The following is a 26,480-nucleotide window of genomic DNA, read 5'->3' as shown; positions in this document are numbered from 1 at the left end:
CCAGCGGGGGGGGACCAGGAGGGACCAGCACCAGCGGGGGGGGACCAGGAGGGACCAGCACCAGCGGGGGGGGACCAGGAGGGACCAGCACCAGCGGGGGGGGACCAGGAGGGACCAGCACCAGCGGGGGGGGGACCAGGAGGGACCAGCACCAGCGGGGGGGGACCAGGAGGGACCAGCACCAGCGGGGGGGGACCAGGAGGGACCAGCACCAGCGGGGGGGACCAGGAGGGACCAGTAAGGACCAGGAGGGACCAGTAAGGACCAGGGGGTAGGGACCAGGAGGGACCAGTACCAAGGGGGTAGGGACCAGGAGGGACCAGTAAGGACCAGGAGGGACCAGTACCAGCGGGTAGGGGACCAGGAGGGACCAGTAAGGACCAGGAGGGACCAGTAAGGACCAGGAGGGACCAGTACCAGCGGGTAGGGACCAGGAGAGATCAGGAGGGACCAGTACCAGTGGGTAGGGACCAGGAGGGACCAGTACCAGGGGGGAGGGACCAGGAGGGACCAGTAGGGACCAGGAGGGATCAGTACCAAGGGGTAGGGACCAGGAGGGATCAGTACCAAGGGGTAGGGACCAGGAGGGACCAGTACCAAGGGGTAGGGACCAGGAGGGACCAGTACCAAGGGGTAGGGACCAGGAGGGACCAGTCTGGATCCAGAAGGACCAGTATGGACCAGTAAGGACCAGTACCAGCTGGTAGGGACCAGAAGGGGCCAGTAAGGGCCAGTAGGGACCAGGAGGGACCAGTACCAGTGGGTAGGGACTAGTAGGGAGCAGTCAGGATCAGTAAGGACTGGTAAGGATCAGTACCAGCTGGTAGGGACTAATGTAGAGCACTAAGGAGCAGGGTAACCCAGTCTCAACCAAACCAGCCTGAGCCACCCTAAGCCAGTTCCTGAGCTCAACCAGCACAACCCAGGCCCAACCCAACCTAGGCCGAACCCAACCCAACTGAACCTAGGCCCAACCCAACCCAGGCCCAACCCAATCTAGGCCCAACCCAACCCAGACCCAACCCAGGCCCAGCCCAACCCAACCTAGGCCCAACCTGACCCAACCTAGGCCTGGCCCAGCCCAAACCAGGCCCAACCCAGCCCAGGCCCGCCCCAGTACCGCTGCTGGTCTCCTGGGGGGTGGCATCCACCACCTGCCAGCCGTCGTAGCCCTGGGGCAGGTCCGGGCGCTTCATCCAGCAGTCGTTCCACACGTGGAAGTTCCTGGGCACCGGGGGGGACCAGTTCCCACCAGTGCCAACCAGTGTGCACCACCCAGCCCCACCCACACCCCACCCACCGCTCCCCAGCTCCCTCTGGCAGCAGCACCTGGGACTGCAGGCGGCCGAATCCCTCCCAGTCCCTCCCAATCCCCTCCCAGTCTCTCCTGGTCTCTCCCCAGTCCCCTCCCAGTGCCTTCCAATCCCCTCCCAGTGCCCCCCAGCGCCCCGGTACCAGACAGAGTCGGTGTTGAGGCGCTCCAGGGGCTTCATGTTCTCGTCGAAGTAGATGTCGGTGGTCAGGGAGGTGTCGGTGTCATGGGCGGAGTTGTAGTTGGTGACCGTGCGGGTGGGGAGCCCCAGGCAGCGCAGCACTGACCAGTACAGACCAGTCAGGAGCGACAGGGGCCAGTAAGGAGCGACAGGGGCCAGTAAGGAGCGACAGGGGCCAGTAAGGAGCGACAGGGGCCAGTAAGGAGCGACAGGGGCCAGTAAGGAGCGACAGGGGCCAGTAAGGAGCGACAGGGGCCAGTAAGGAGCGACAGGGGCCAGTAAGGAGCGACAGGGGCCAGTAAGGAGCGACAGGGGCCAGTAAGGAGCGACAGGGGCCAGTAAGGAGCGACAGGGGCCAGTAAGGAGCGACAGGGGCCAGTAAGGAGCGACAGGGGCCAGTAAGGAGCGACAGGGGCCAGTCAGGACCAGTGAAAACCAGTCAGGGCCCGTAGAGGATCGATAAGGATCGATAGGGATGTATAGGGACCAGTCAGGACCAGTGCAAACCAGTAGGGATCGATAGGGACCAGTCAGGACCCACAAGGATCGATAGGGATCAATAGAGACGAGTCAGGACCAGTAGGGATCCATAAGGACCAGTCAGGACCCACAGGGATCAATAGAGACCAATAGAGATCAATAGGGATCAATAAGGACCAATAGGGATCGATAGCAACCAGTCAGGACCAGTGGGGATTGATAGGGACCCATAGGGATCAATCAGAACCAGTAGGAACCAGAAGGGCCAAGTATGGACCAGGCCCCTCCCAGCCCCCTCCCAAGCCACACCCAGTCCCCTCCCAGCCCCCTCCCAAGCCCCATCCATGCCCCGCCCAGTACCGGTGGTGACGACGCCGGCGAACACCCAGCACTGGCCATAGCGCACCGGCGCCCCCTGGCGGTGGTAGGCCCTGAGGATGTCCACAGAGCCTGCCCAGGCCGAGGGGTTGGTCCCGCGGCTGTAGTCCCCGGTCCAGTTGCCCACCAGCACCCCGTTGTCATCCAGGGAGTTCACCTGCGCCAGCAATGACCGGTGTGGACCGGCAGGGAGCAGCAGGGGGCAGTAGGGAGCAGCTTTGAGCAGCAGGGAGCAGCAGGGAGCAATGGGAACCAGTGTAGACCAGCAGGGAGCAGTATTGACCAGCAGGGAGCAACAGGGACCCCTACAAACCCCCCTGAGATGCCCCCAGGACCCCCTCGGAGACCCCAAAACCACCTCCAGGACCCCTCCAACCCCCCTGAGATGCCTCTAAGACCCCCTCAGAGACCCCAAAACCACCTCCAGCACCCCTCCAAACCCCCTTGAGACTCCACCATGAACCACCCAGGACCCCCCCCACCCAAGATGCCACCCCTCTGACCCACCATGGCTGAGACCACCCTGGCCACCATCACGGGGTCCCCTCGGGCGCTGTGGGGCATCCCCCTCCGGTCCAAGATGTAGAGGGAGGCATCCAGGACCCCAGGCTCAAACTGGAGGGGGGGGGACAAGGGAGGGGGTTTTGGGGTGCCCCCAGCAGCAGCAGCAGGCCCCGGGGAGGCCATCCAGGGGTGGGTTTTGGGTGGGTTTGAGGCGTTTTCGGGTGCCACCTGTCCGTAGTTCCAGCAGCGCTCCGCGATCTGCTCCTCGGTGCCGTAGAAGATCGTGCCGCGGTCGTTCAGCACGTACTCGGCCAGGCCCGAGGTGTCCTCCATGTAGACCTGGTCCTCTGGGGCGGGGTGGGGGGCACGGGGCAGGGGAGGGGCAAAAAGGGGAGGAGAGGAGAAGAGGGAGCCAAGTTGGGCCAAAACGGCAGGAATTCAGCCCAAATTGAGCCAAAATGGGAGGAATTTGGCCCCAAATGGACCCAAAATTGGCAGGAATTTGGACCCAAAATTGGGAGGAATTGGGCCCCAAATTGCCTCCAAAGTGGAGGAATTGGACCCAGAAGTGGAGGAATTGGACCCAAAATTGACCCCAAATTGGAGGAATTTGGCCCCAAATTGACCCCAAAGTGGGAGGAGTTTGGCCCAAAAGTGACCCCAAATTGGAGGAATTGGCCCCAAAATTGACTCCCCAAATCTCCCTTTTTCCCCCCAAATCCCTCTCACCCCCCCAGCCTCTGCTGCCCCCCCCCCCTTGGCTTCGCCCTCCTGCCCTGCCCCTGCCCCGCGCTGCCCCCACCTGGGCACCAGGGGTTGAACAGCAGGACGAAGCTGTTGGCCTCCAGGAAGGGAGCAGCGAAGTCTCCCTCGGGGGTCCTGGTCTTGACGCTCAGCCGGTAGCGGCCGATGGGGGCCTGGGGCGGGGCCGTCAGCTCCACCTGCAGGGCGGGGCCCGGCTGGGGCTCCTCCCCTTCCCCTGCCTTCCCCTCCCGCGCCGTCCAGCCGGTGGCTGAGGCCTCGCCCAGGGGGATCAGGACGTGAGTGCCCTTGGCCACCTGCGGGGTGGGGCCTGGGGGGGTGTGGAGCAGTTAACTCTCCCGGCTAATTTGACCCCAATCGACCCCCAATCAATCAATCCACCCCCCAATCAATCCACCCCCCAATCAATCCAACCCAATCCACCCCCAAATCAATCCAATCCCCAATCAACCCCCAAATCAATACAACCCCCAATCAACCCCCAAATCAATCCAACCCCAAATCAATCAACCCCCAATCCACCCCCAATCACTCCAACCCAATTAATCACTGCCCAATCAACCCCAAATCAATCCCCCACTAAATCAATCCCCCCACTAAATCAATCCCCCCACTAAATCAATCCCCCACTAAATCAATCCCCCCACTAAATCAATCCCCCCACTAAATCAATGCCCCCCCCGGCCCCCATTAATTACCCCACCCTGACAATAATCAATCAATTAGGTGCTAATGAGGGTGACCCACCACCCCAATCAATCAATTAATTAGTGACTCAAGAGGCTGACCCAGCCACCCCTCCCCCACCATGGGTCACTAATTATTGAGCAGCTAATGAACCTGACCCAGCCCCCCCATGGGTCACTAATTAATGAGCAGCTAATTAGCCTGACCCAGCACCCCCCCATGGGTCACTAATTAATGAGCAGCTAACGAGCCTGACCCAGCTCCCCCCCATGGGTCACTAATTAATGAGCAGCTAATTAGCCTGACCCAGCCCCCCCCCATGGGTCACTAATTAAGGAACAGCTAACGAGCCTGACCCAGCACCCCCCATGGGTCATTAGTTAAGGGGCAGCTAATTAGCCTGACCCAGCTCCCCCCCCATGGGTCACTAATTAATGAGCAGCTAATTAGCCTGACCCAGCTCCCCCCCCATGGGTCGCTATTTAATGAGCAGCTAATTAGCCTGACCCAGCACCCCCCATGGGTCACTAATTAATGAGCAGCTAACGAGCCTGACCCAGCACCCCCCATGGGTCACTAATTAATGAGCAGCTAACGAGCCTGACCCAGCCCCCCCATGGGTCACTAATTAAGCAGCAGCTAATGAACCTGACCCAGCACCCTCCATGGGTCACTAATTAAGCAGCAGCTAATGAGCCTGACCCAGGCCCCCCATGGGTCACTAATTAATGAGCAGCTAACGAGCCTGACCCAGCACCCCCCATGGGTCCCTAATTAACGAGCAGCTAATGAGCCTGACCCAGGCCCCCCATTGGTCACTAATTAACGAGCAGCTAACGAGCCTGACCCAGCAGCAGCTCCAGGCAGAGGCTGTCGCCCTCGGGGTCGTAGGGCCGGGGCAGCAGCACCCAGAGGTGGAAGGGCTGCCCCCGGCGCACCACCAGCCCCTGGCTGCCGAACTCCGCCGTGCGGTGAGCCGCCCGATTGGCCGCCGAGCCCAGCACCAGCCCCCGGGGGACCAATAGGCCTGCGGTGGGGGCGGGGCCCCGGGGGGAGAGAGAGAGAGAAAGTGAAGGGTGTGGCTAGGCGGGGGAGGGGCAGGGTGGGGCCCGGGGGAGGGGCAGGGTGGGGCCCAGGGGAGGGGCAGGGTGGGGCCCAGGGGAGGGGCAGGGTCAGTGGAGCCCAGGAGGGTTCAGGTTAGGTCTGGGAGGGTTGAGCTAGGCCTGGGAGGGCTCAGCTGGGGCCAGGGAGGGTTGAGCCAGGGTCAAATTTGGGTCTAGTGGAGTCCCCAGGCCTGCCCCCCCCCCCCTTTTGCCCCCCCCTTTTGCCCTCCCCCAGCCCCCCCCCTTTGCCCCCCCTAGCCCCCCCCCCTTTGCCCCCTTCAGCCTCCCCCTCTTTGCCCCCTTCAGCCTCCCACCCTTTGCCCCCCCCTCACCTGGGCGCAGCTCCTGGGGGGGTCTGACCCCCCGGCAGCTCCCCCGGGGCCGGCTCCCAGCTGGGCTCAGCCCGGGGCCGGCAGCAGCCGCAGCAGCTCCCCCCCAGGCGCTTCCACAGCGCCCCCCGCGGTCGCCGGCCCCCGGAGCCTCTTCCTCCTCCTCCTCCTCCTCCAGCGCCTGGCCGGAAGCTGGCAGCTGCCCAGCGGCCGGGGTCCAGGCGGGGGTCAGCATCGGGCATGGCCCTGGGGGGACCAGCGAGGGCCAGTACTGGACCAGTAAGGACCAATGAGGGCCAGTAAGGGCCAGTATGAACCAGTATGGGTCGGGTACTGGACTAGTAAGGGCCAGTGAGGGCCAGTAAGGACCAGTATGGATCTGTACTGGGCCAATAAGAGCTGGTACTGGACTAGTAAGGATTGGTACTGGACTAGTAAGGGCCAGTAAAGACTGGTACTGGACCAGTATGGATTGGTACTGGGCCAGTAAGGGCCGGTAAGGTCTGGTACTGGACTAGTAAGGGCCAATAAGGGCCAGTACTGGACCAGTAAGGACTGGTACTGGACTGGAAAGGGCAAATAAGGGCTGGTACTGGACCAGTAAGGACCGGTAAGGGCCAATAAGGGCTGGTACTGGACTAGTAAGGACCAGTAAGGACTGGTACTGGACCAGTAAGGACCGGTAAGAACTGGTACTGGACCAGTAAGGACTGGTACTGGACTAGTAAGGACCGGTACTGGACTAGTAAGGACCGGTACTGGACCAGTAAGGACCGGTACTGGACTAGTACAGGCCAATAAGGACTGGTACTGGGCCAGTGAGGGCCAATAAGGGCCAGTGAGGATCAGTACTGGAGTAATAAGTCCCAGTAAGGACCAGTATAGGCCAGTATGGCATGGCACTGGACTAGTAAAGATTGGTACTGTGCTAGTGAGGGCCAACAAGGGCCGGTAAGGGCCAGCAAGGTTCGGCAGTGGACCAGTAAGGGCCAGTATGGAGCAGTGAGGATGAGTCCTTGAGCCAGAAGGACCAGTAAAGCCCTGGGGAAGGGCTCCAGAACCCCTCCCAGTATGGGCCAGTATGGCTCCAGTGTGGTCCAGCTCCCTCCCAGTATGACTCCAGTCCGGACCAGTCCCCTCCCAGTGCGGTCCAGCTCCCTCCCAGTATGACTCCAGTCCGGACCAGTCCCCTCCCAGTGCGGTCCAGCTCCCTCCCACTATGACTCCAGTCCGGACCAGTCCCCTCCCAGTGCGGTGCAGCTCCCTCCCAGTATGGCCCCAGTGCGGTCCAGCCCTCTCCCAGTCCGGCCCAGTCCCCTCCCAGTGCCCCTCCCCTGCCTGACGCTCAGGGCTTGCCCCAGCAGCTCCCAGTCCGACCAGTTCCCCCAGTCTGACCAGTTCCCCCCTCCCAGTGCTCCCAGTAACCCCCCCCGGGGCCTCCCAGTCCCCCCCCAGTCCCTCCTGCTAACCTCAAGTGCTTCCCAGCAGCCCCTCCCAGTGCTCCCAGTTTGACCAGTAACCCCTCCCAGTCCCTCCCAGCTCCCCATCCTCACCCCCCAGTCCCCCCAGCAGCCCCTCCCAGTGCTCCCAGTTTGACCAGTAACCCCTCCCAGCTTCCCTTCCCCACTCCCAGTCCCCCCCAGTAACCACCTCCCAGCCCCTCCCAGTGCTCCCAGTCCCCCCCAGTAACCTCCTCCCAGTCCCCCCTCCCCACTCTCCCAGTGCCTCCCAGTCCCCCCAGTAACCCCCTCCCAGTGGTTCCCAGTCCTCACTGTCCCACTCCCCACCCTCCCAGTGGCACCCAGTCCCCCCAGTAACCCCTTCCAGTCCCCCCAATTCCCCCTCCCAGTGCTCCCAGTCCCCCCAGCAACCTCCTCCCAGTACCTCCCAGTCCTCACTGTCCCCCTCCCTACCCTCCCAGCGCTTCCAGTCCCCCCAGTTCCCCCTCCCAGTCCCTCCCTGTCCCTCCCAGCTCCCCTTTCCCCAAGCCCCCAGTGGCTCCCAGTACCCCCAGTTCCCCCTCCCAGTGCTCCCAGTCCCCCCAGTTTCCCCTCCCCACCCTCCCAGTGGCTCCCAGTCCCCCCAATTTCCCCTCCCTACCCTCCCAGCGCTTCCAGTCCCCCCAGTTCCCCCTCCCAGTCCCTCCCAGCTCCCCTTTCCCCAACCCCCCAGTGGCTCCCAGTGCCCCCAGTTCCCCTTCCCAGTGGCTCCCAGTCCCCCCAGTTCCCCCTCCCAGTGCTCCCAGTCCCCCCTCCCCACCCTCCCAGTGGCTCCCAGTCCTCCCAGTTCCCCCTCCCCACCCTCCCAGTGGCTCCCAGTCCCCCCAGTTCCCCCACCCCACCCACCGGCTCCCAGTCCCCCTTCCCAGTGCTCCCAGTCCTCACTGTCCCCCTCCCCACTCTCCCACTGCCTCCCAGTCCCCCCAGTAACCTCCTCCCAGTACTCCCAATCCCCCCAGTTCCCCCTCCCCACCCCCCCAGTGGCTCCCGGTCCCCCCCAGTCCCCCTCCCAGCGCTCCCAGTGCCCCCTGATCCCCCTCCCAGCCCATCCCAGTACCTTCCAGCGGCTCCCAGTGCCTCGAACTGGTGCCGGTGAATGAGGGGGGCGGGGGGCCGGGGCAGGAAGGGGCGGGGCTAGGAGGGGGGAGGGGCCAGGAGCTATGGGGCAGGGATCCGTGGGGCAGGGTCCCCGTGGGGTGGGGCAGGGGTGCAGCCCCTGGCGTTCTCCCATTGGGTCGCTGGCTGCAGCGGACCCCTGAGGACCCCAGCGAGGGGAGGGGGCAGGGGGGATGGGGGGGGGGGGAGGGTCAAAAGGGTTTGAGGGGGTCCGGGAGGGTCTGAAGGGGATCCCAGAAGGGCAGAAAAAGGTGGGATAGGAACTGGGGGGAGGGGCTGGGTCTGGGGGGGCTCTGAGGGGTCCGGGGGGGTCCGTAAGGGTCTGCAGGGGTCCACCAGGCTCCGCGGGGGTCCCCAGGGGTCGCCAAGGGTCTGCAGGGGTCTGCAGGAGTCCCCTAGGGTCTGTGGGGCTCTGCGGGGGTCCTCAGGGGTCTGGAATGGTCCTTAAGAGTCCGTAGGGGTCCCCAGGGGTCTCCTAGGGGCCCCTACAGACCCTTGGGGACCCCCACATACCCCTCCAGACCCTAGGGGACCCCTACGGACCCCCCCGAACCCTGCAGACACCCAAGGACCCTTAGAGACCCTTGGGGACCCCTCAGGACCCCCACGGTCCCTTAGGGACCCCCCAAAAGGGAGAGGGGGGGAGGAGGGATGGGCGCTGCTCCTGGGGGTGCCGGCGCCGGGGGTCCCGGGGGCATGAAAGGCGAATTGGGGGGGCCCTCTGGAGGGTCTCCTGGGGGTCTCTGGAGGGTCCCAAAGGAGCTGGGGAGGGGCTGTGAGGGTTAGGGGTCTCTGGGGTTGAAGGTTTTGGGGTCCTGCAGGATTCGGGGAGGTCTCACTGTGGTTTTCGGCGTCCCTGCAGCCCCGGGACCCCCCCCTCCCCCCGGGACCCCCCCAGCCACATCGCGAGCGGTTGGCAGCGCAGCTGTGCCGCCGCCCGGTGGCTCAGTGCTGCCCCCGCCCGTCACGGTCGGCACTGCAGATGGGCAGCGGCGAGCGCTGCCTCCAGGAGGCTGAGGGCTGAGCCGCGCCGGGGGGGCTCTGCGCTCCTAGCAGCGACAGCTTCCCCCAGAGGAGCTCTGAGGCCAGCTCCAAGGTTCGGTTTGGGTTCTCCTGGGGGTCTCAGACCCCACTGCTCTGATTTCACAGCTGTGTTTCCTTCCCTGCCTAGGGGACAGGATGCCCTCACTCCTGAAGAGAGAGAGGCACAGCCTGAGAGGCCTGGAGCTGTGTGGGCTGTAGATGCTCTTCACCAGCTGGGAGCCATCCCCCCAGGAGTCTTCCACCAGAGAGCCTTCTGCGGGGTGCCAGGGTAAGCAGGGTGCAGGTGAAGGGGTCCAGAGCAGGGCAGCAGGGCTGGGGAGGGGGCTGGGGCACAGAGCCCTGGGCAGGGGGCTGGGGCACAGAGTCCTGTGAGGAGATGCTGAGGGAGCTGGGGTTGCTTAGCCTGGAGAAGAGGAGGCTCAGGGGAGACCTTCTTGCTCTCTACACCTACCTGAAGGGAGGCTGTAGCCAGGTGGGGGTTGGTCTCTCCTCCCAGGCACCCAGCACCAGAACAAGAGGACACAGCCTCAAGCTGTGCCAGGGGAGCTTTAGGCTGGAGGTTAGGAGGAAGTTCTTCCCAGCAAGAGAGGTTGGCCCTAGGATGTGCTGCCCGGGGGGTGTGGTGGAGTCTCCCTCCCTGGAGGTGCCCAGGAGGGGCCTGGGTGGGGCCCTTGGTGCCATGGTCGAGTTGATCAAATGGGGCTGGGTGGGAGGTTGGACTCGAGGACCTCTGAGGCCTTTTCCAACCTGGTTAATTCTCTTCCCATCCTCTCCTGTCCTATTTCATCTTCCCCTGGGTGGGAGGTTGGACCCGACGCTCCCCGAGGCCCGTCCCAGCCTGGTTCGTGCTGCTTCTGCGTGTTCAGGACAGGGATTCCCTGCTCAGTCTCTCTGCTCAGGGATTCCTCCTCTCCAGAGGTGTGATAGAGGCTTCCCAGCCAGCCTGAACTATTTCCCCCTCTGCATTTGCCCCCCTGAACAGAAGCACAGGGGGGGAGATGCAGTCCTGTCCTGGCTGTTCTCGCCGGCATTGTGCTTCTCCCTGCCCACCCTGCCCCTTCCTGGGGGCTGCCTGCTCAGAGCTGACAGGTGAGGGGAAGCAGTTCCAGATCTGCCTCACGGCTGTTCCCTCCTTCCCTTCTTTCTGGAGGGAGGCAGTGAGGGGGAGGAGAGGCTCTGCAGATGAGGCACAGCAGCAGAAGGCTATAGGGGGAGGAGAGCAGACTCCAGGGGCCTCCAGGTCAGAGCAGTGCAGTTAGCATCACAGCTCCTGCTCCATCACCACCACCACCACTTCTGCCCCCAGCCCAGCGCCAGGGGCAAGGCCCTCACCAGCCAGGACACTACCCAGAGGAGCTCAGCCCCAGCAGGGAGCCCCAGCCAGCACCCCTGGATGGGATTGGGACGGTCATCAGCCCTGGCCCTAACAGCCAGGGGGCCGCCAGGCCCCCCAGCCTTCTGTCACCACCACCATCACTCAGCGTGCACCAGGAGCACTCACCAGGGATGAGAGGAGAATCCTCAGCCTAGGCAGGCTCATCTTAGGGGGGCTGCTCTTCCTGTGGGGGGATTAAATAGAGGAGTGGGTGGGAGGGGCCAGGTGGCCACACCTGGGGTGGGAGGAGACTCCAGCTGAGCCCAGGTGCCGATGGTTTGAGGGGATGAAGAGGGGAAGTGGGGCAGGTGAGGGACTTCAAGGGTGTCAGGGAGTGACAGGGCTGGGGGGCATGGAACAAAACCCAGAAGGGGGGAGGTTCCGATTGGATGCCAGGAGGAAGCTCTTCCCCGTCAGGGTGGTGAGGCTCTGGCACAGGTTGCCCAGGGAGGTGGTGGCAGCCTCACCCCTGGGCGATTTGGAGGCCAGGCTGGAGGTGGCTCTGGGCAGCCCGATCCAGGGTGAGGCATCCCTGCCCATGGCAGGGGGGTTGGAACTGGCTGATCCCTGAGGCCCCCTCTCCTCCCCTCCCCTCTTCTCCTCTCCCCTCTCCTCCTCAGAGCCCAGGCCTGGACGTCTGGCAGGCTGCTGAGCAGCCCTGATGCCTGCAAGCCGCCGTCCGCTCCGGGGGGAAAGAGACGCTCTCGCTCTCCCTGGCCAAGGCTGGTTCTCTTTCTCGCTCACACAAGGACTCCACAGGTCAGGTGATGAGGTGAGATGGATCTGAGACACGTCGTGGAGCCACTTGTGTAAGCATCTTTAGTCTTGCCGAGAGGTTGTTGCTTGTTCCTGCAGAGAAAGGAGTGCTGGGTGTGTTGCGGTGCATCTTCCATCCAGCTGTGCTCTACAGTCTCTCTGGGACCGAGCGCCGGCTCTGTGCAGCGCCTCCGGGGGAGGGGTGAAGGGCACTGGGAGCGTAGGAAAGCAGAAAGGGTCCCAGGAGGGTTTCAGGACAAGGGAGAAAAACAGGCTGCTGATACTGGAAGGATGGCCTGGTGATAAAGAAGAGCGGACTGCAGTACACAGCCTGAAGCGTGAGGCAGGGGGACGCTTGCCTCCCTGCTGGAGATCAACCTGATACGGGATGAAGATAATGATGGAGCAAACTCAGAGAGCAGCAGTGGTGCAGGAGTGCCAGGGAAGTGCTCGGGCTGCTGGATTTCCCCTCTGTAAACTGCCTGTTCTGCACCAGTAAATGATTCCTGCTGCACCAGTAAATGATTCCTGCTGCACCAGTAAGTGATTCCTGCTGCACCAGTAAACAATGATTCCTGCTGCACCAATAAATGATTCCTGCTGCACCAATAAATGATTCCTGCTGCACCAGTAAATGATTCCTGCTGCACCAATAAGTGATTCCTGCTGCAGCAATAAATGATTCCTGCTGCACCAGGGGGGTCCCTGCATGCATTCCCACACGGGAGTCTCCTGTGCCTAGCAGGAGAAAACTCTGCTCTCTTTCTGCTCCATGTCAGTCTAGGAAGTAGCTTTCGGGGTAGCCTGTGGGGCGCCGGAGCACCGCAGCAGGCCGCATGGCTTCAGGAGGATCCAAGGGTGGCTGCGTCTGAGGCGCAAAGGCAGCAGCGAGGAACCTGCCTGCGGCCTCCGATGGAGGCCTTGGGCGGAGCATCGCTGCCCAGGGGTCCAACCCAAACTGGGTGTGAGAGACATCGACCTCTGGCACATTCCCCACTGTGGGGCAGCCACCAGCCGGCAGCACGGGGGCTGGAGTAGCTGCAGCTGTTTGTGGGGGACCCTTCCCTGCCCCCCTTCATTGCTGCAGCAGAGCTCCCCTTCGGGGGGAGAGGGGATGTGTACACATCTGACTAGGAAAGGACCGAGCTGCTGGCCGGGCAGTTTGCTTCACATTCTGCCTTTTGGGGGGAGAATCAAAGGGAGCGGGGGGATTCTGGGCGGACATGGGGCAGGGGGATGCTGCAGCAGAGGAGCAGGTGAGTGAGGGCTGGGGGCACCCCCCTAAACCGCTGACAAGTCTCGGAGGGGACCACAGAACATTTCACAGCGTCAGTGCCGTGAGAGGCGATGCGGAGCAGACCCTCTCCAGCTGGAGAGGGAGGAGTTGGAGCGACTGCTGTGTCACAAAGCTTTGGAAACGACCCCCCGTCTCCCCTCTCTGTTTTAAAGGCTGTGAGAATCGTAATGAAGTCACACAGGGGCTTGAGCTATAAGCACAGCCTGCGGCCGTACCCATCATAAACAGAGACTTTTACCTGCGCGCGGTGTAGGGTTTCGATTTAAATGCCAAAACATCCCGAACGGGGCCGGGCCGAGCTGCTGCCCACGCCCAGGGCAGTGCTCAGGGCCGCCCCCGCGTGCGTCACGGCCGGCACCGCCGCCGTGCCGCGGCGCGTGCCGCCCCGAGGGCGCTCAGCGCTGCAGCGAACCGCGCTGAACGCTTGAAATGCTGGAAAGTTGTTAGGGGGAGAAGGGAAAAGGGAGAGAGAGCCTGACTCGAGCGCTGACATGGGTACAACTCCTGCGCCGCAGCGAGGCTCCGGTCCCGCCAGGGCGATAGCGTCGCGATCGTTGCCATGGGTTCAGCGCATGCGTCGCAGCGAGGGTTGTTCGCGCGCACGGGGCTGGCGGCTTTAAAACGGCGCTCACTGGCCCGCCGGGGCTATCGGGTTCCTGCTCGCTCCGTGCTAGGTGAGTGCCTGCCTCCACAGCTCTCCGGGGCTTTCCTCTGGCAGCTGCAGGACCGCGCTCTGGCTTAGCTTGTGGGGGGTTCCCGGAGCCGAGCCGGGACCGTTTGGGAGCCGCGACGGGGTGGGGGACTGGCGCACTGCTGGTCGGGGCCGGGGCGAGCGAGCGGGCGGGCCGGGGCGAGCGAGCGGGCGGGCCGGGGCGAGCAGCAGTCAGGAAGAGTCAGGAGGGGTCTTCTCCCGGTAACAGTAAGTGCTCTTCTAGCGTGGCACCTGTCGTCTTTGTGTTCCTCCCCGTAACTCCAAATTCCCTTCATAGTGCTCCCCCTGCCTTTCCAAGTCTCCCAGTAACTCCCCCACAGCTCTGCGAGTTAAAGGAATGCCAGAAGAAAATGAGATGCCTGTGCAGTGTTTTTCTAGGGTGCAGGGAAACCTACTCACAGCTTTACAACGTGAGTAACTGAGAGCTAAGCTTTGCTTTTTGCTCCACTCCTTACCGATTGACTCTTTGCTTTCCACTTGGTCGACCAAGCAAGGCTGCTGTCACCTCACAGCCGCTACCCTGTTGGTGCCTGCCTGCGAGTGCCAGGACCCTTCCCGGAACCACAGGACAGAAGGAGGGTTTGTCTCTCTCGCGGTGCCCTGAGCAGGAGTCGTACCAACACAGGCTCAGAAAGCTGAAACCATCAAAAGATTTAATTAGAGAGCAACAGGCATTAGAGGTTGGTTGATGGCCAGGGAGAAATGCACCGACTGCAAGGCGATCGGGGGGTAGTAAATCCTGGGGAACGGGGAACACGCTCGGAGACGCAGAGCCGTGCAACAGCTCTCACAGAGAGACGCAGCAAAATCTCAGCTGCATCCCGAAGGCGCAAACCCTACCAAGAAGGGCATCCGTGGGTTGGGGCTATCAGAAGCAGGGCAGCCCCTCAGCTGTCTCTGTCTTTTCTACCGCGATGCCACGTGGGGGTGGGCGATTGTGGGGGGTTACAGACCATTGCGAAAACAGGGCAGAGGGCTTGCCAGCGCCGGGCAAACCAACCCCAGGGGCGGCCTCTGCCGAGAGGCCTGGCCACACCTAGCGGGGCATGTCGGAAACCGGGGACATTCAGTGTATCCCACAGCAGAACGTGACTCCGGCTGAGAGAGGATCAACTCAGAGGGGGCAACACACGTCGATGCATTATAGTCACTGTGCAAATAGTTAGAAGTCGGTCTAACCTCTTTCCCTCCTGGCTTAACACCAGCCTGGCGTCCAGGACTGAACATACGCACTGCACAGCAACCCACAGAGCTCCTGGGTCATCCCACCTGTACTTGTTCCTGCTGTCCCTGCAGCAATGGACTGTTGCTGATTTTTTTTCTCTTTTCCTTTCAAAGTCAGACTGATTCCTGATTCTTCTCCACATCCCTGCCCAGTTCCAGCACCAGAGAGACTGCCCTGAGAGAGAACGAACCGGGATAACCAGGGACTCGCCTCGAGGAGTCGAATACCACGTGCCAGGAGCGGACAACAGGGCTGTGACAGGGGAGCGGGAGGGGAACGGAGGGGTGGCTTGTGGCGGGTGAACGCCCATTCTGAAGACAGGGTGGAGGGCTTGCGAGTGTTCTACTAAACTCTCTGCTTCCCAGCTGACTCCAAATTATTTCTTGCTGGATTTGATCCTTTCCTTTTTTTTTCCCCCTCTGTTGGGAGGGAGGAGGGGGGGAGCGGGAGAGAGATTCTCAGCCTCGACACCATCCGAGCTCTGAGCTCCCAGGTAAGGCTCAAACCGCTGCAGCGACGACGCAGCCGAGGAGCGGGCGAGCGAGGGGCGGGGGCAGCCTCTCCCAAACGCTGCCGGCAGACTGCTTGCCCGAACGTTCCCGGAGGGGACAGACAAAACGTAAGTATTAGCGTGAGGTATTGTAGCGGAGGAAAAGCTGTGCTGTTCCTCCAGAGGTTGCAGAGCAGTAGTAACGTGTACGCCAAAAGGTTTCCAACGGCCCCGAGCAGCAAATTAAAACCGCACAACACACACAAAGGAGACCCCACTGGTTTTATATTCAGTTCTTTAATTTGAATGGAAAGGCCTCTGAAGAGAGGCCAGCTGAGTCGCTCCCCACGCACCCGGAGGAGATGCCCCCCCTGACCGGTCAGTGCCCCCCCCCCCACTTCAGGGGGTTTGTGGGCATCTATGGTGGGTGTGGGGGGGTATCAAAGAGGAATTCAGGGACATGTGGGAGCCAATGGAGGGTCACCTGGGGGCACTTCAGTTGGATGGTTAGGGTTAGTTGGTGGGGGGAGTGGGGGCTGGCTTGGTAGCAGCCTCTGGTGTGTGTGTGGGTTTGGCTGGCTTGGCAGCGGCGGCTTCTGTTGGGTGGGGGGAGGGATGTGTGGCTGGCTTGGCCACGGCCTTTGTTGTTGGGTGGGGGTGTAGGGGTGGTGGCTGGTTTGGTGGCAGCCCATGTTTTTGGGGGTGGGGGGGATGGCTGGCTTTTTGGTGGCGGCCTCTGTTACCGGGTGGGGCGTGGGAGGGGCTGGCTTGGCTTGGCGGCGGCCTTTGTTATTGGGTGGGGGGGTGGGGGAGTGGGGGGGTGGCTGGCTTGGCGGCGGTGGCCTCTGTGGTTGTGGGGGGGGACTGGCTTGGCGGCAGTGGCCTCTGTGGTTGGGTGGGGGGGTGGCTGGCTTGGCAGCGGCGGCCTGTGTTGTGACAGGGGTGGGTGGGATGCGTGGCTGGCTTGTCAGCGGCCTCTGTTTTTTGGGGGGGTTAGGGCATGGCCGGCTTGGTGGCGGCAGCTTCTGTTGCTGGGGGGCATGGGGTGGTTGCTTGTCTTGGCGGCAGCCTATGCGGCTGGGTGGGGGGGCTGTGGCTGGCTTGGCGGCAGTGGCCTCTGTTGTGACTGGGGTGGGTGGGATGCGTGGCTGGTTTGGTGTCGGCATCTGTTATTGGGTGGGGGTTGGGGGGGTGGCTGGCGTGGTGGCGGCGCCCTCTGTGGTTTGGGGGGATTGAGGGGTGGCTGGTGCGGCGGTGGCAGCTTCTGTTGCTGGGGTGGGGGGGGGTTGGCTGGCTTGGCGGCAGCGGCCTATGTGGGTGGTTGGGGGGGTGGCTGGCTTTTTGGCGGCGGCCTCTGTTGGTGGTGGGTGGGTATGGGGGTGGCTGGCTTTTTGGCAGTGGCCTCTGTTACTGGGTGGGCCGTGGGGGGGGGGGGCTGGCTTGGCTTGGCGGCGGCCCCTGTTATTGGGTGGGGGAGTGGGGGGGGGTGGCTGGCTTGGCGGCGCTGGCCTATGTGGTTGGGTGGGGGGGGCTGGCTTGGCGGCGGCGGCCTCTGTTTTTTGGGGGGCTTGGGGGGGTGCCTGGCTTGGCAGCGGCAGCTTCTTTTGCTGGGGTGGGGGGGTTGGCTGGCTTGGCGGCAGCTTCTGTTGCTGGGGGGCATGAGGGAATTTGCTGGCTTGGCGGCAGCGGCCTATGTGGTTGGGTGGGGGGCTGGCTTTATGGCGGCAGCCTCTGTTGGCGTTGGGTGGGTGGGGGGTGGGTGGCTTTGCAGCGACGGCCTCTGTTATGGGGTGGTGGGCCGGCTGCCTTGGCGGCGGCAGCGTTTGTTGTTGGTTAGGGGTTTGGCTGGCTTGGCAGCGGTGGCCTCTGTTGGGCGGGGGGTGGGATGTGTGGCTGCCTTGGCAGCGGCCTCTGTTGTTGGGTGGGGGGTAGGGGTGGTGGCTGGTTAGGTGGCAGCCCGTGTTTTTGGGTGTGTGTGGGGTGGCTGGCTTTTTGGCGGCGGCCTCTGTTACTGGGTGGGCCGTCGGGGGGGGCTGGCTTGGCTTGGTGGCGGTGGCCTCTGTGGTTGGGGGTGGGGCTGGCTTGGTGGCAGTGGCCTGTGTTGGGTGTGGGGGGGGACTGGCTTGGCGGCGGCGGCCTCTGTTGTGACTGGGGTGGGTGGGATGCGTGGCTGGTTTGGCGGCGGCCTCTGTTATTGGGTGGGGGTTGGGGGGGGCAGGCTTGGTGGCAGCGCCCTCTGGTTTTTGGGGGGGGTTAGTGGGTGGCCGGCTTGGCGGTGGCAGCTTCTGTTGCTGGGGGGTGTGGGGCAATTTGCTGGCTTGGTGGCAGCGGCCTCTGGTTTTTGGGGGGGTTAGGGGATGGCCGGCTTGGCAGCGGCAGCCTCTGTTGTGGGTGGGATGCGTGGCTGGCTTGTCAGCGGCCTCTGTTTTTTGGGAGGGGTGGGGGGTGGCCAGCTTGGCGACGGCAGCTTCTGTTGCTGGGGTGGGATGCGTTGCTGGCTTGGCGGCAGCTTCTGTTGCTGGGGGGCATGGGGTGGTTGCTTGTCTTGGCGGCAGCCTATGCGGCTGGGTGGGGGGGCTGTGGCTGGCTTGGCGGCAGCGGCCTCTGTTGTGACTGGGGTGGGTGGGATGCGTGGCTGGTTTGGTGTCGGCATCTGTTATTGGGTGGGGGTTGGGGGGGTGGCTGGCGTGGTGGCGGCGCCCTCTGTGGTTTGGGAGGATTGAGGGGTGGCTGGTGCGGCGGTGGCAGCTTCTGTTGCTGGGGTGGGGGGGGTTGGCTGGCTTGGCGGCAGCGGCCTATGTGGGTGGTTGGGGGGGTGGCTGGCTTTTTGGCGGCGGCCTCTGTTGGTGGTGGGTGGGTATGGGGGTGGCTGGCTTTTTGGCAGTGGCCTCTGTTACTGGGTGGGCCGTGGGGGGGGGGGGGGCTGGCTTGGCTTGGCGGCGGCCCCTGTTATTGGGTGGGGGAGTGGGGGGGGGTGGCTGGCTTGGCGGCGCTGGCCTATGTGGTTGGGTGGGGGGGGCTGGCTTGGCGGCGGCGGCCTCTGTTTTTTGGGGGGCTTGGGGGGTGCCTGGCTTGGCAGCGGCAGCTTCTTTTGCTGGGGTGGGGGGGTTGGCTGGCTTGGCGGCAGCTTCTGTTGCTGGGGGGCATGAGGGAATTTGCTGGCTTGGCGGCAGCGGCCTATGTGGTTGGGTGGGGGGCTGGCTTTATGGCGGCAGCCTCTGTTGGCGTTGGGTGGGTGGGGGGTGGGTGGCTTTGCAGCGACGGCCTCTGTTATGGGGTGGTGGGCCGGCTGCCTTGGCGGCGGCAGCGTTTGTTGTTGGTTAGGGGTTTGGCTGGCTTGGCAGCGGTGGCCTCTGTTGGGCGGGGGGTGGGATGTGTGGCTGCCTTGGCAGCGGCCTCTGTTGTTGGGTGGGGGGTAGGGGTGGTGGCTGGTTAGGTGGCAGCCCGTGTTTTTGGGTGTGTGTGGGGTGGCTGGCTTTTTGGCGGCGGCCTCTGTTACTGGGTGGGCCGTCGGGGGGGGCTGGCTTGGCTTGGTGGCGGTGGCCTCTGTGGTTGGGGGTGGGGCTGGCTTGGTGGCAGTGGCCTGTGTTGGGTGTGGGGGGGGACTGGCTTGGCGGCGGCGGCCTCTGTTGTGACTGGGGTGGGTGGGATGCGTGGCTGGTTTGGCGGCGGCCTCTGTTATTGGGTGGGGGTTGGGGGGGGGCAGGCTTGGTGGCAGCGCCCTCTGGTTTTTGGGGGGGTTAGTGGGTGGCCGGCTTGGCGGTGGCAGCTTCTGTTGCTGGGGGGTGTGGGGCAATTTGCTGGCTTGGTGGCAGCGGCCTCTGGTTTTTGGGGGGGTTAGGGGATGGCCGGCTTGGCAGCGGCAGCCTCTGTTGTGGGTGGGATGCGTGGCTGGCTTGTCAGCGGCCTCTGTTTTTTGGGAGGGGTGGGGGGTGGCCAGCTTGGCGACGGCAGCTTCTGTTGCTGGGGTGGGATGCGTTGCTGGCTTGGCGGCAGCTTCTGTTGCTGGGGGGCATGGGGTGGTTGCTTGTCTTGGCGGCAGCCTATGCGGCTGGGTGGGGGGGCTGTGGCTGGCTTGGCGGCAGCGGCCTCTGTTGTGACTGGGGTGGGTGGGATGCGTGGCTGGTTTGGTGTCGGCATCTGTTATTGGGTGGGGGTTGGGGGGGTGGCTGGCGTGGTGGCGGCGCCCTCTGTGGTTTGGGGGGATTGAGGGGTGGCTGGTGCGGCGGTGGCAGCTTCTGTTGCTGGGGTGGGGGGGGTTGGCTGGCTTGGCGGCAGCGGCCTATGTGGGTGGTTGGGGGGGGTGGCTGGCTTTTTGGCGGCGGCCTCTGTTGGTGGTGGGTGGGTATGGGGGTGGCTGGCTTTTTGGCAGTGGCCTCTGTTACTGGGTGGGCCGTGGGGGGGGGGGGGCTGGCTTGGCTTGGCGGCGGCCCCTGTTATTGGGTGGGGGAGTGGGGGGGGTGGCTGGCTTGGCGGCGCTGGCCTATGTGGTTGGGTGGGGGGGGCTGGCTTGGCGGCGGCGGCCTCTGTTTTTTGGGGGGCTTGGGGGGTGCCTGGCTTGGCAGCGGCAGCTTCTTTTGCTGGGGTGGGGGGGGTTGGCTGGCTTGGCGGCAGCTTCTGTTGCTGGGGGGCATGAGGGAATTTGCTGGCTTGGCGGCAGCGGCCTATGTGGTTGGGTGGGGGGCTGGCTTTATGGCGGCAGCCTCTGTTGGCGTTGGGTGGGTGGGGGGTGGGTGGCTTTGCAGCGATGGCCTCTGTTATGGGGTGGTGGGCCGGCTGCCTTGGCGGCGGCAGCGTTTGTTGTTGGTTAGGGGTTTGGCTGGCTTGGCAGCGGTGGCCTCTGTTGTGACTGGGGTGGGTGGGATGCGTGGCTGGTTTGGTGTCGGCATCTGTTATTGGGTGGGGGTTGGGGGGGTGGCTGGCGTGGTGGCGGCAGCTTCTGTTGCTGGGGTGGGGGGGTTGGCTGGCTTGGCGGCAGCGGCCTATGTGGTTGGTTGGGGGGGTGGCTGGCTTTTTGGCGGCAGCCTCTGTTGGCGGTGGGTGGGTAGGGGGGTGGCTGGCTTTTTGGCGGTGGCCTCTGTTGCTGGGTGGGCCGTGGGGGGGGGCTGGCTTGGCTTGGCGGCAGCCCCTGTTATTGGGTGGGGGAGTGGGGGGGTGTCTGTCTTGGCAGTGGCGGCCTATGTGGTTGGGTGGGGGGGCTGTGGCTGACTTGGTGGTGGAGGCCTCTGTTTTTTGGGGGGCTTGGGGGGTGCCTGGCTTGGCAGCGGCAGCTTCTGTTGCTGGGGTGGGGGGGTTGGCTGGCTTGGTGGCAGCTTCTGTTGCTGGGGGGCATGAGGGGATTTGCTGGCTTGGCGGCAGCGGCCTCTGTTGTTGGGGGGGGTGGCTGGCTTTTTGGCGGCAGCCTCTGTTGGCGTTGGGTGGGTGGGGGGGTGGCTGGCTTTTTGGCGGCGGCCTCTGTTATGGGGTGGTGGGCCGGCTGCCTTGGCGGCGGCAGAGTCTGTTGTTGGTTGGGGGTTTGGCTGGCTTGGCAGCAGCGGCCTCTGTTGGGCGGGGGGTGGGATGCATGGCTGCCTTGGCAGTGGCCTCTGTTGTTGGGTGGGGGGTAGGGGTGGTAGCTGGTTTGGCGGCAGCCCATGTTTTTGGGTGTGTGGGGGGTGGCTGGCTTTTTGGCGGCGGCCTCTGTTACTGGGTGGGCCGTCGGGGGGGGCTGGCTTGGCTTGGTGGCGGTGGCCTCTGTGGTTGGGGGTGGGGCTGGCTTGGTGGCAGTGGCCTGTGTTGGGTGTGGGGGGGACTGGCCTGGTGGCGGCGGCCTCTGTTATTGGGTGGGGGTTGGGGGGGGCAGGCTTGGTGGCAGCGCCCTCTGGTTTTTGGGGGGGTTAGTGGATGGCCGGCTTGGCGGTGGCAGCTTCTGTTGCTGGGGGGTGTGGGGCAATTTGCTGGCTTGGTGGCAGCGGCCTCGGTTTTTTGGGGGGGTTAGGGGATGGCCGGCTTGGTGGCGGCAGCTTCTGTTGCTGGGGGGCATGGGGTGGTTGCTTGTCTTGGCGGCGGCCTATGTGGCTGCGTGGGGGGGCTGTGGCTGGCTTGGCGGCAGCGGCCTCTGTTGTGACTGGGGTGGGTGGGATGCGTGGCTGGTTTGGTGTCAGCATCTGTTATTGTGTGGGGGTTGGGGGGGTGGCTGGCGTGGTGGCGGCACCCTCTGTGGTTTGGGGGGATTGAGGGGTGGCTGGTGCGGCGGCGGCAGCTTCTGTTGCTGGGGTGGGGGGGTTGGCTGGCTTGGCGGCAGCGGCCTATGTGGGTGGTTGGGGGGGTGGCTGGCTTTTTGGCGGCGGCCTCTGTTGGTGGTGGGTGGGTATGGGGGTGGCTGGCTTTTTGGCAGTGGCCTCTGTTACTGGGTGGGCCGTGGGGGGGTGCTGGCTTGGCTTGGCGGCGGCCCCTGTTATTGGGTGGGGGTGTAGGGGAGTGGGGGGGTGGCTGGCTTGGCAGTGGTGGCCTCTGTTATTGGGTGGGAGGGGTGGGATGCGTGGCTGGTTTGGCGGCAGCCTCTGTTATTGGGTGGGGGAGTGGGGGGGTGGCTGTCTTGGCGGCGGCCTATGTGGTTGGGGGGGGTGGCTGGCTTTTTGGCGGCGGCCTCTGTTATGGGGTGGTGGGCTGGCTGCCTTGGCGGCGGCAGCGTTTGTTGTTGGTTGGGGGTTTGGCTGGCTTGGCAGCGGCGGCCTCTGTTGGGCGGGGGGTGGGATGCGTGGCTGCCTTGGCAGCGGCCTCTGTTGTTGGGTAGGGGGTAGGGGTGGTGGCTGGTTTGGTGGCAGCCCATGTTTTTGGGTGTGTGGGGGGTGGCTGGCTTTTTGGCGGCGGCCTCTGTTACTGGGTGGGCCATCGGGGGGCGCTGGCTTGGCTTGGCGGTGGTGGCCTCTGTGGTTGGGGGGGGGGCTGGCTTGGCGGCGGTGGCCTGTGTTGGGTGTGGGGGGGGACTGGCTTGGTGGCGGCGGCCTCTGTTGTGACTGGGGTGGGTGGGATGCGTGGCTGGTTTGGCGCTGGCCTGTGTTATTGGGTGGGGGTTGGGGGGGTGGGTGGCTTGGTGGCGGTGCCCTCTGTGGTTTGGGGGGGGTTGGGGGGTGGCTGGCTTGGCGGCGGCAGCTTCTGTTGCTGGGGTGGGGGTTTGGCTGGCTTGGCGGCAGCTTCTGTTGCTGGGGGGGGGTGGGGGGGTTGCTTGTCTTGCTGGCGGCCTACGTGGTTGGGTGGGGGGGGGGGCCTGGCTTGGCGGCGGCCTCAGTTTGCGGGGCGTGGCTTGGTGGCGGTGGCCTCAGTTGGATCCAACTGAAAGGTCCTTTTGGAGCCCCTCCAGAGCCTCCCCATATACCTCTCTGTGTGCCCGAATTCCCCTTTGATACCCCCAGATCCACCTTAGATGCCAGCAGGCCCCTTAAGAGCGGGGGCAGCACTGACCAGGTAGGGGATTCTCACCCCTGTGTGTGGGGGAGGCTTCGCTGGGCTCTCCTCAGAGGTTACTTCCATTCAAATTAAAGAGACCAAACCCCAAAGAAACCTCAGGACAAAGAATAAAGGCAAAAGAAACAAAGGGTGTCCCCCCCCCGACACGCACCGAGGAGGGTTCCCCGTCTTTAATTCCTTGAGACCCATTTCATAGTTCTGTTTTCAAACTGCTTTGCTCTGCTTGCAATCGGCTTCTACCTGCTAGCAGCCTTTGCGTGTAACGGAAGAGACGCAGCGGGGGTGAGTTCAGAGCCTTGTTACCTGGCACTTAGTGCCAGTCCTGACTACCTATATGAACAGGAGAGATTGGCAGTCTTAGGGCGAGTCGGCTCGGCTCTCTGTGAAGCCGGAGGATTTCCTTCCCCCGAAGAGACGGCGGCTCCGGCCGGCCGGGCTGCCTCTCACCAGGCGCGCCGGGGCTCGGCTCCCCCAGGCGCCAGCCGGCTCCGCCGAGGTCTGCTCTCCGCTCGGCTTCCTCTAGCTTCCGTGGGTTCCCTTCGTCCGGCTGAGCTCCGCACCAGGTTAGCGCCAGCCTCTGTCGCTGTCCGCGGTTCCCGTGTAGGTGCTGCGAAGGTTCGATACGCCTGAATGTTCTAGGAGGGGATTAAAAGCCCTAAGACTTCACATAAGTCGCTGGTAAGAAACGGAGGAAAACTATCTGCAAAAACCAGGAAAACGTGCAGCAGACTTCTGGGAAATAGTCCGACCTCCTCTTTCACAGAAGTAAGGTGAGTTTGTGAAACCGCTCGGCTTCGAGACCTTTAGGAGAGATCCCACAGCCGTCCAGGGCTGTAGCGAGCCCTATAGAACTCCGGCAGTTACCCGAGCCGTGGCGTTCGTCTTTTCCCCCAGATCGGTTTCCGAGGACCGCGGCGGGACCCCTCTCCGTCGGGCCGCGGGACCCGCCGAGGCGCAGGACCTCTCCGGGCGCCCCCTTAGAGGCTTCTCAGGCAGAGCTCTTTTGACTCAGTCAGATCACCCCAGGAAGAGACAAGAGCCTTCAGGCAGGAAAAGGACTGCTGTCAAGGGAAAGGGGTAACGTGTAAGCCCTAAGGGGGTGTCCCACAAGGGAGAAAGGCAAATCGCTGCCACAGGTAAGAGCCCTCGGGGTGGAACCAGGGGGTTCCACTAAGCATTCCAATGGGGGAGACTGCAAAGGTTTTCATATAGCAATTGACCCTATTCTTTACTATCCATGTAAACAGGAGAGTTTCAGTTTTAGGGTGAGTCGGCATAGCGCTTTCAGCGAAGGAAAAGATTTTTCCTCGCCTCAGCCGGCGGCGGCTCAAACTCCCCGCGGCAGCTCACCCGCGGGGCCCCCCGAGACGAGGAGAGGCGAACCGAGGCGAACGGAACCGGACGGAACCGGCGCGGGGCTCCCCGAGGCGAGGCGGACGGAACGGAACCGGCGCGGGGCTCCCCGAGACGGGGCGAGGCGGACGGAACCGGCACGTTGGGGGCTTGGCGGGGCTCAGCTCCTCGCTCAGATTCTTCTCGGTTTCCTCGGGCTCCCTTCCAGGTAAGCGCCAGCCTCTGCCGCTCTCTGGGGTTCTTACGTAGCGGCTCGTTTGAAACGCTTGCACGTTCTCGGAGGGGATTAAAATCCCTAAGAGGCCAGCTAACCCTGACACCCCTCTCTTGCAACTTCATAGCTCTGCTGTTTAACTAGGCGCAGCAGTCTGGTATTAATTTGTCTGACAAGAGGCTTTGAAATGCGCTACGTGGGGTTCTGAAAGACGTAAACTTACAGTGCGTATCTCTAGTACACAACAGCTCACGGATTTTCCTTTGCGTTGTAGGGTTTTTAAACACTCACCGGTTTCGGCATCGGGGTGGTTTTTCTCGGAACGGAAAACCTTCCGAGCGGAGGCCGGCGGGGCGCTTCCCACGCGCGGCGGCAAGAGACGCCCCCCCGACCGCTCAGCGTAAGTCCGCCGCTTTCAATCGATTCCCCTTTGGTAGGTACGTTGCCAAAATTGGCTTTGCTCTACGCGCAAATCGCTTTTCCGCTCCGGCATCACTTGCATCTCAGAGAGGAGATCCGGTGGGGGGGTACCTTCAGAGCCTCTTTACCGTCGCAATGAATACCATTCCTGAATATCTCTATAGAGAGGAGAGGATTGTAGTTGGATTTATAGTCTCGGGGCAAGACGCCTCGGCGCTCTCAGGCAAACGAGAGGGTTTTCTTCCCCTAAAAGGGAGGCTCGGCGGCTCGGCTCGGCGGCTCGGCTCGGCGGCTCGGCTCGGCGGCTCGGCTCGGCGGCTCGGCTCGGCGGCTCGGCTCGGCGGCTCGGCTCGGCGGCTCGGCTCGGCGGCTCGGCTCGGCGGCTCGGCTCGGCGGCTCGGCTCGGCGGCTCGGCTCGGCGGCTCGGCTCGGCGGCTCGGCTCGGCGGCTCGGCTCGGCGGCTCGGCTCGGCGGCTCGGCTCGGCGGCTCGGCTCGGCGGCTCGGCTCGGCGGCTCGGCTCGGCGGCTCGGCTCGGCGGCTCGGCTCGGCGGCTCGGCTCGGCGGCTCGGCTCGGCGGCTCGGCTCGGCGGCTCGGCTCGGCGGCTCGGCTCGGCGGCTCGGCTCGGCGGCTCGGCTCGGCGGCTCGGCTCGGCGGCTCGGCTCGGCGGCTCGGCTCGGCGGCTCGGCTCGGCGGCTCGGCTCGGCGGCTCGGCTCGGCGGCTCGGCTCGGCGGCTCGGCTCGGCGGCTCGGCTCGGCGGCTCGGCTCGGCGGCTCGGCTCGGCGGCTCGGCTCGGCGGCTCGGCTCGGCGGCTCGGCTCGGCGGCTCGGCTCGGCGGCTCGGCTCGGCGGCTCGGCTCGGCGGCTCGGCTCGGCGGCTCGGCTCGGCGGCTCGGCTCGGCGGCTCGGCTCGGCGGCTCGGCTCGGCGGCTCGGCTCGGCGGCTCGGCTCGGCGGCTCGGCTCGGCGGCTCGGCTCGGCGGCTCGGCTCGGCGGCTCGGCTCGGCGGCTCGGCTCGGCGGCTCGGCTCGGCGGCTCGGCTCGGCGGCTCCGAAGTATCTACGTAGCAATCGATCCCATTCTTTCCTGTCGATGTAAACAGTTGTTTTATTTTTTCAGCCGGTTATCAGTCGTAGGGTATGTGTTGCACAATCGGCGGGTGAGGGGGAAAACAGTTCCTATCGGCATGTAAACTAAGGAGCCAAAAAATCCCAGAAGATGTAAAAAAGCCCAAAGCAAAGTGACGACCCTCGCGGCACAAAGGAAGACTCCCCGTTCCTGAGCAATCGTTACACATTTCGTAGATGTTTTCAAGCCGTGCGTTACCGTATTTGGAATTCGGTTTTACATTACGGAAGCCTTGGTATTTAACGGGACAGATCCAACGGGGGCGATTATAAGCTTCTTATGTAGCAATTGCAAATATTCATGACTATCCACGGAAAAAGCAGGTATTTTTAGCAGGAATTTCTGTTGACGAAACGGCACGGGGCTCTCTGAAATGAAATGATGAAACGCTGCAATGCCGGCCTGAAATGAAATGGTGTGGGGGCTCAATGAAATGAGAGCAGGTGAAATGGTGCAATGCTGGCCAGAAATGAAACGGTGTGGGGGCTCTCTGAAATGAGAGCAGGTGAAATGGTGCAATGCTGGCCAGAAATGAACAGTGTGGGGGCTCTCTGAAATGAAAAGAGGTGAAATGGTGCAATGCTGGCCTGAAAGGAAACGGTGTGGGGAATCTCTGAAATGAAAAGAGGTGAAATGGTGCAATGCTGGCCTGAAATGAAACGGTGGGG

The 26,480-nt window shown here is 63.7% G+C and overlaps 1 protein-coding gene and 2 long non-coding RNA genes across 4 annotated transcripts; 2 read left to right on the top strand and 1 right to left on the bottom strand.

The window, feature by feature from the left end:
* Window positions 1-215: 215 nt before the first annotated feature.
* On the bottom strand, window positions 216-8,342 carry LOC137461427 (protein-glutamine gamma-glutamyltransferase K-like). The gene is given in 10 exon segments (XM_068171168.1): window positions 216-1,224; window positions 1,456-1,594; window positions 2,334-2,508; window positions 2,859-2,966; window positions 3,084-3,202; window positions 3,658-3,927; window positions 5,152-5,331; window positions 5,740-5,764; window positions 5,766-5,982; window positions 8,293-8,342. Coding segments are annotated over 9 exon segments (1,515 nt in total). The 5' UTR covers window positions 5,979-5,982; window positions 8,293-8,342; the 3' UTR covers window positions 216-938.
* A 4,838-nt stretch (window positions 8,343-13,180) lies between these two features.
* LOC137461429 (uncharacterized) lies at window positions 13,181-15,563 on the top strand. 2 transcript variants are annotated; one of them, XR_010993375.1, is made up of 3 exons: window positions 13,181-13,497; window positions 14,030-14,215; window positions 14,874-15,563. It is a non-coding gene; the product is annotated as an uncharacterized lncRNA (long non-coding RNA). The 2 variants fall into 2 exon arrangements; XR_010993374.1 differs by having other exon boundaries at window positions 13,813-14,215.
* A 7,198-nt stretch (window positions 15,564-22,761) lies between these two features.
* LOC137461428 (uncharacterized) lies at window positions 22,762-24,661 on the top strand. The gene is made up of 4 exons (XR_010993373.1): window positions 22,762-23,469; window positions 23,594-23,835; window positions 23,947-24,260; window positions 24,541-24,661. It is a non-coding gene; the product is annotated as an uncharacterized lncRNA (long non-coding RNA).
* Window positions 24,662-26,480: the final 1,819 nt, after the last annotated feature.

The sequence above is a fragment of the Melanerpes formicivorus genome, unplaced genomic scaffold (genome assembly GCF_026170545.1).
Source record: "Melanerpes formicivorus ecotype bairdi unplaced genomic scaffold, bMelFor1.0.p_v2 SCAF_2152, whole genome shotgun sequence".
Taxonomy (NCBI): Eukaryota; Metazoa; Chordata; class Aves; order Piciformes; family Picidae; genus Melanerpes; species Melanerpes formicivorus.
The sequence above is the reverse complement of the archived record's forward strand: the minus strand, read 5'-3'. Positions and strand labels throughout refer to the sequence as shown.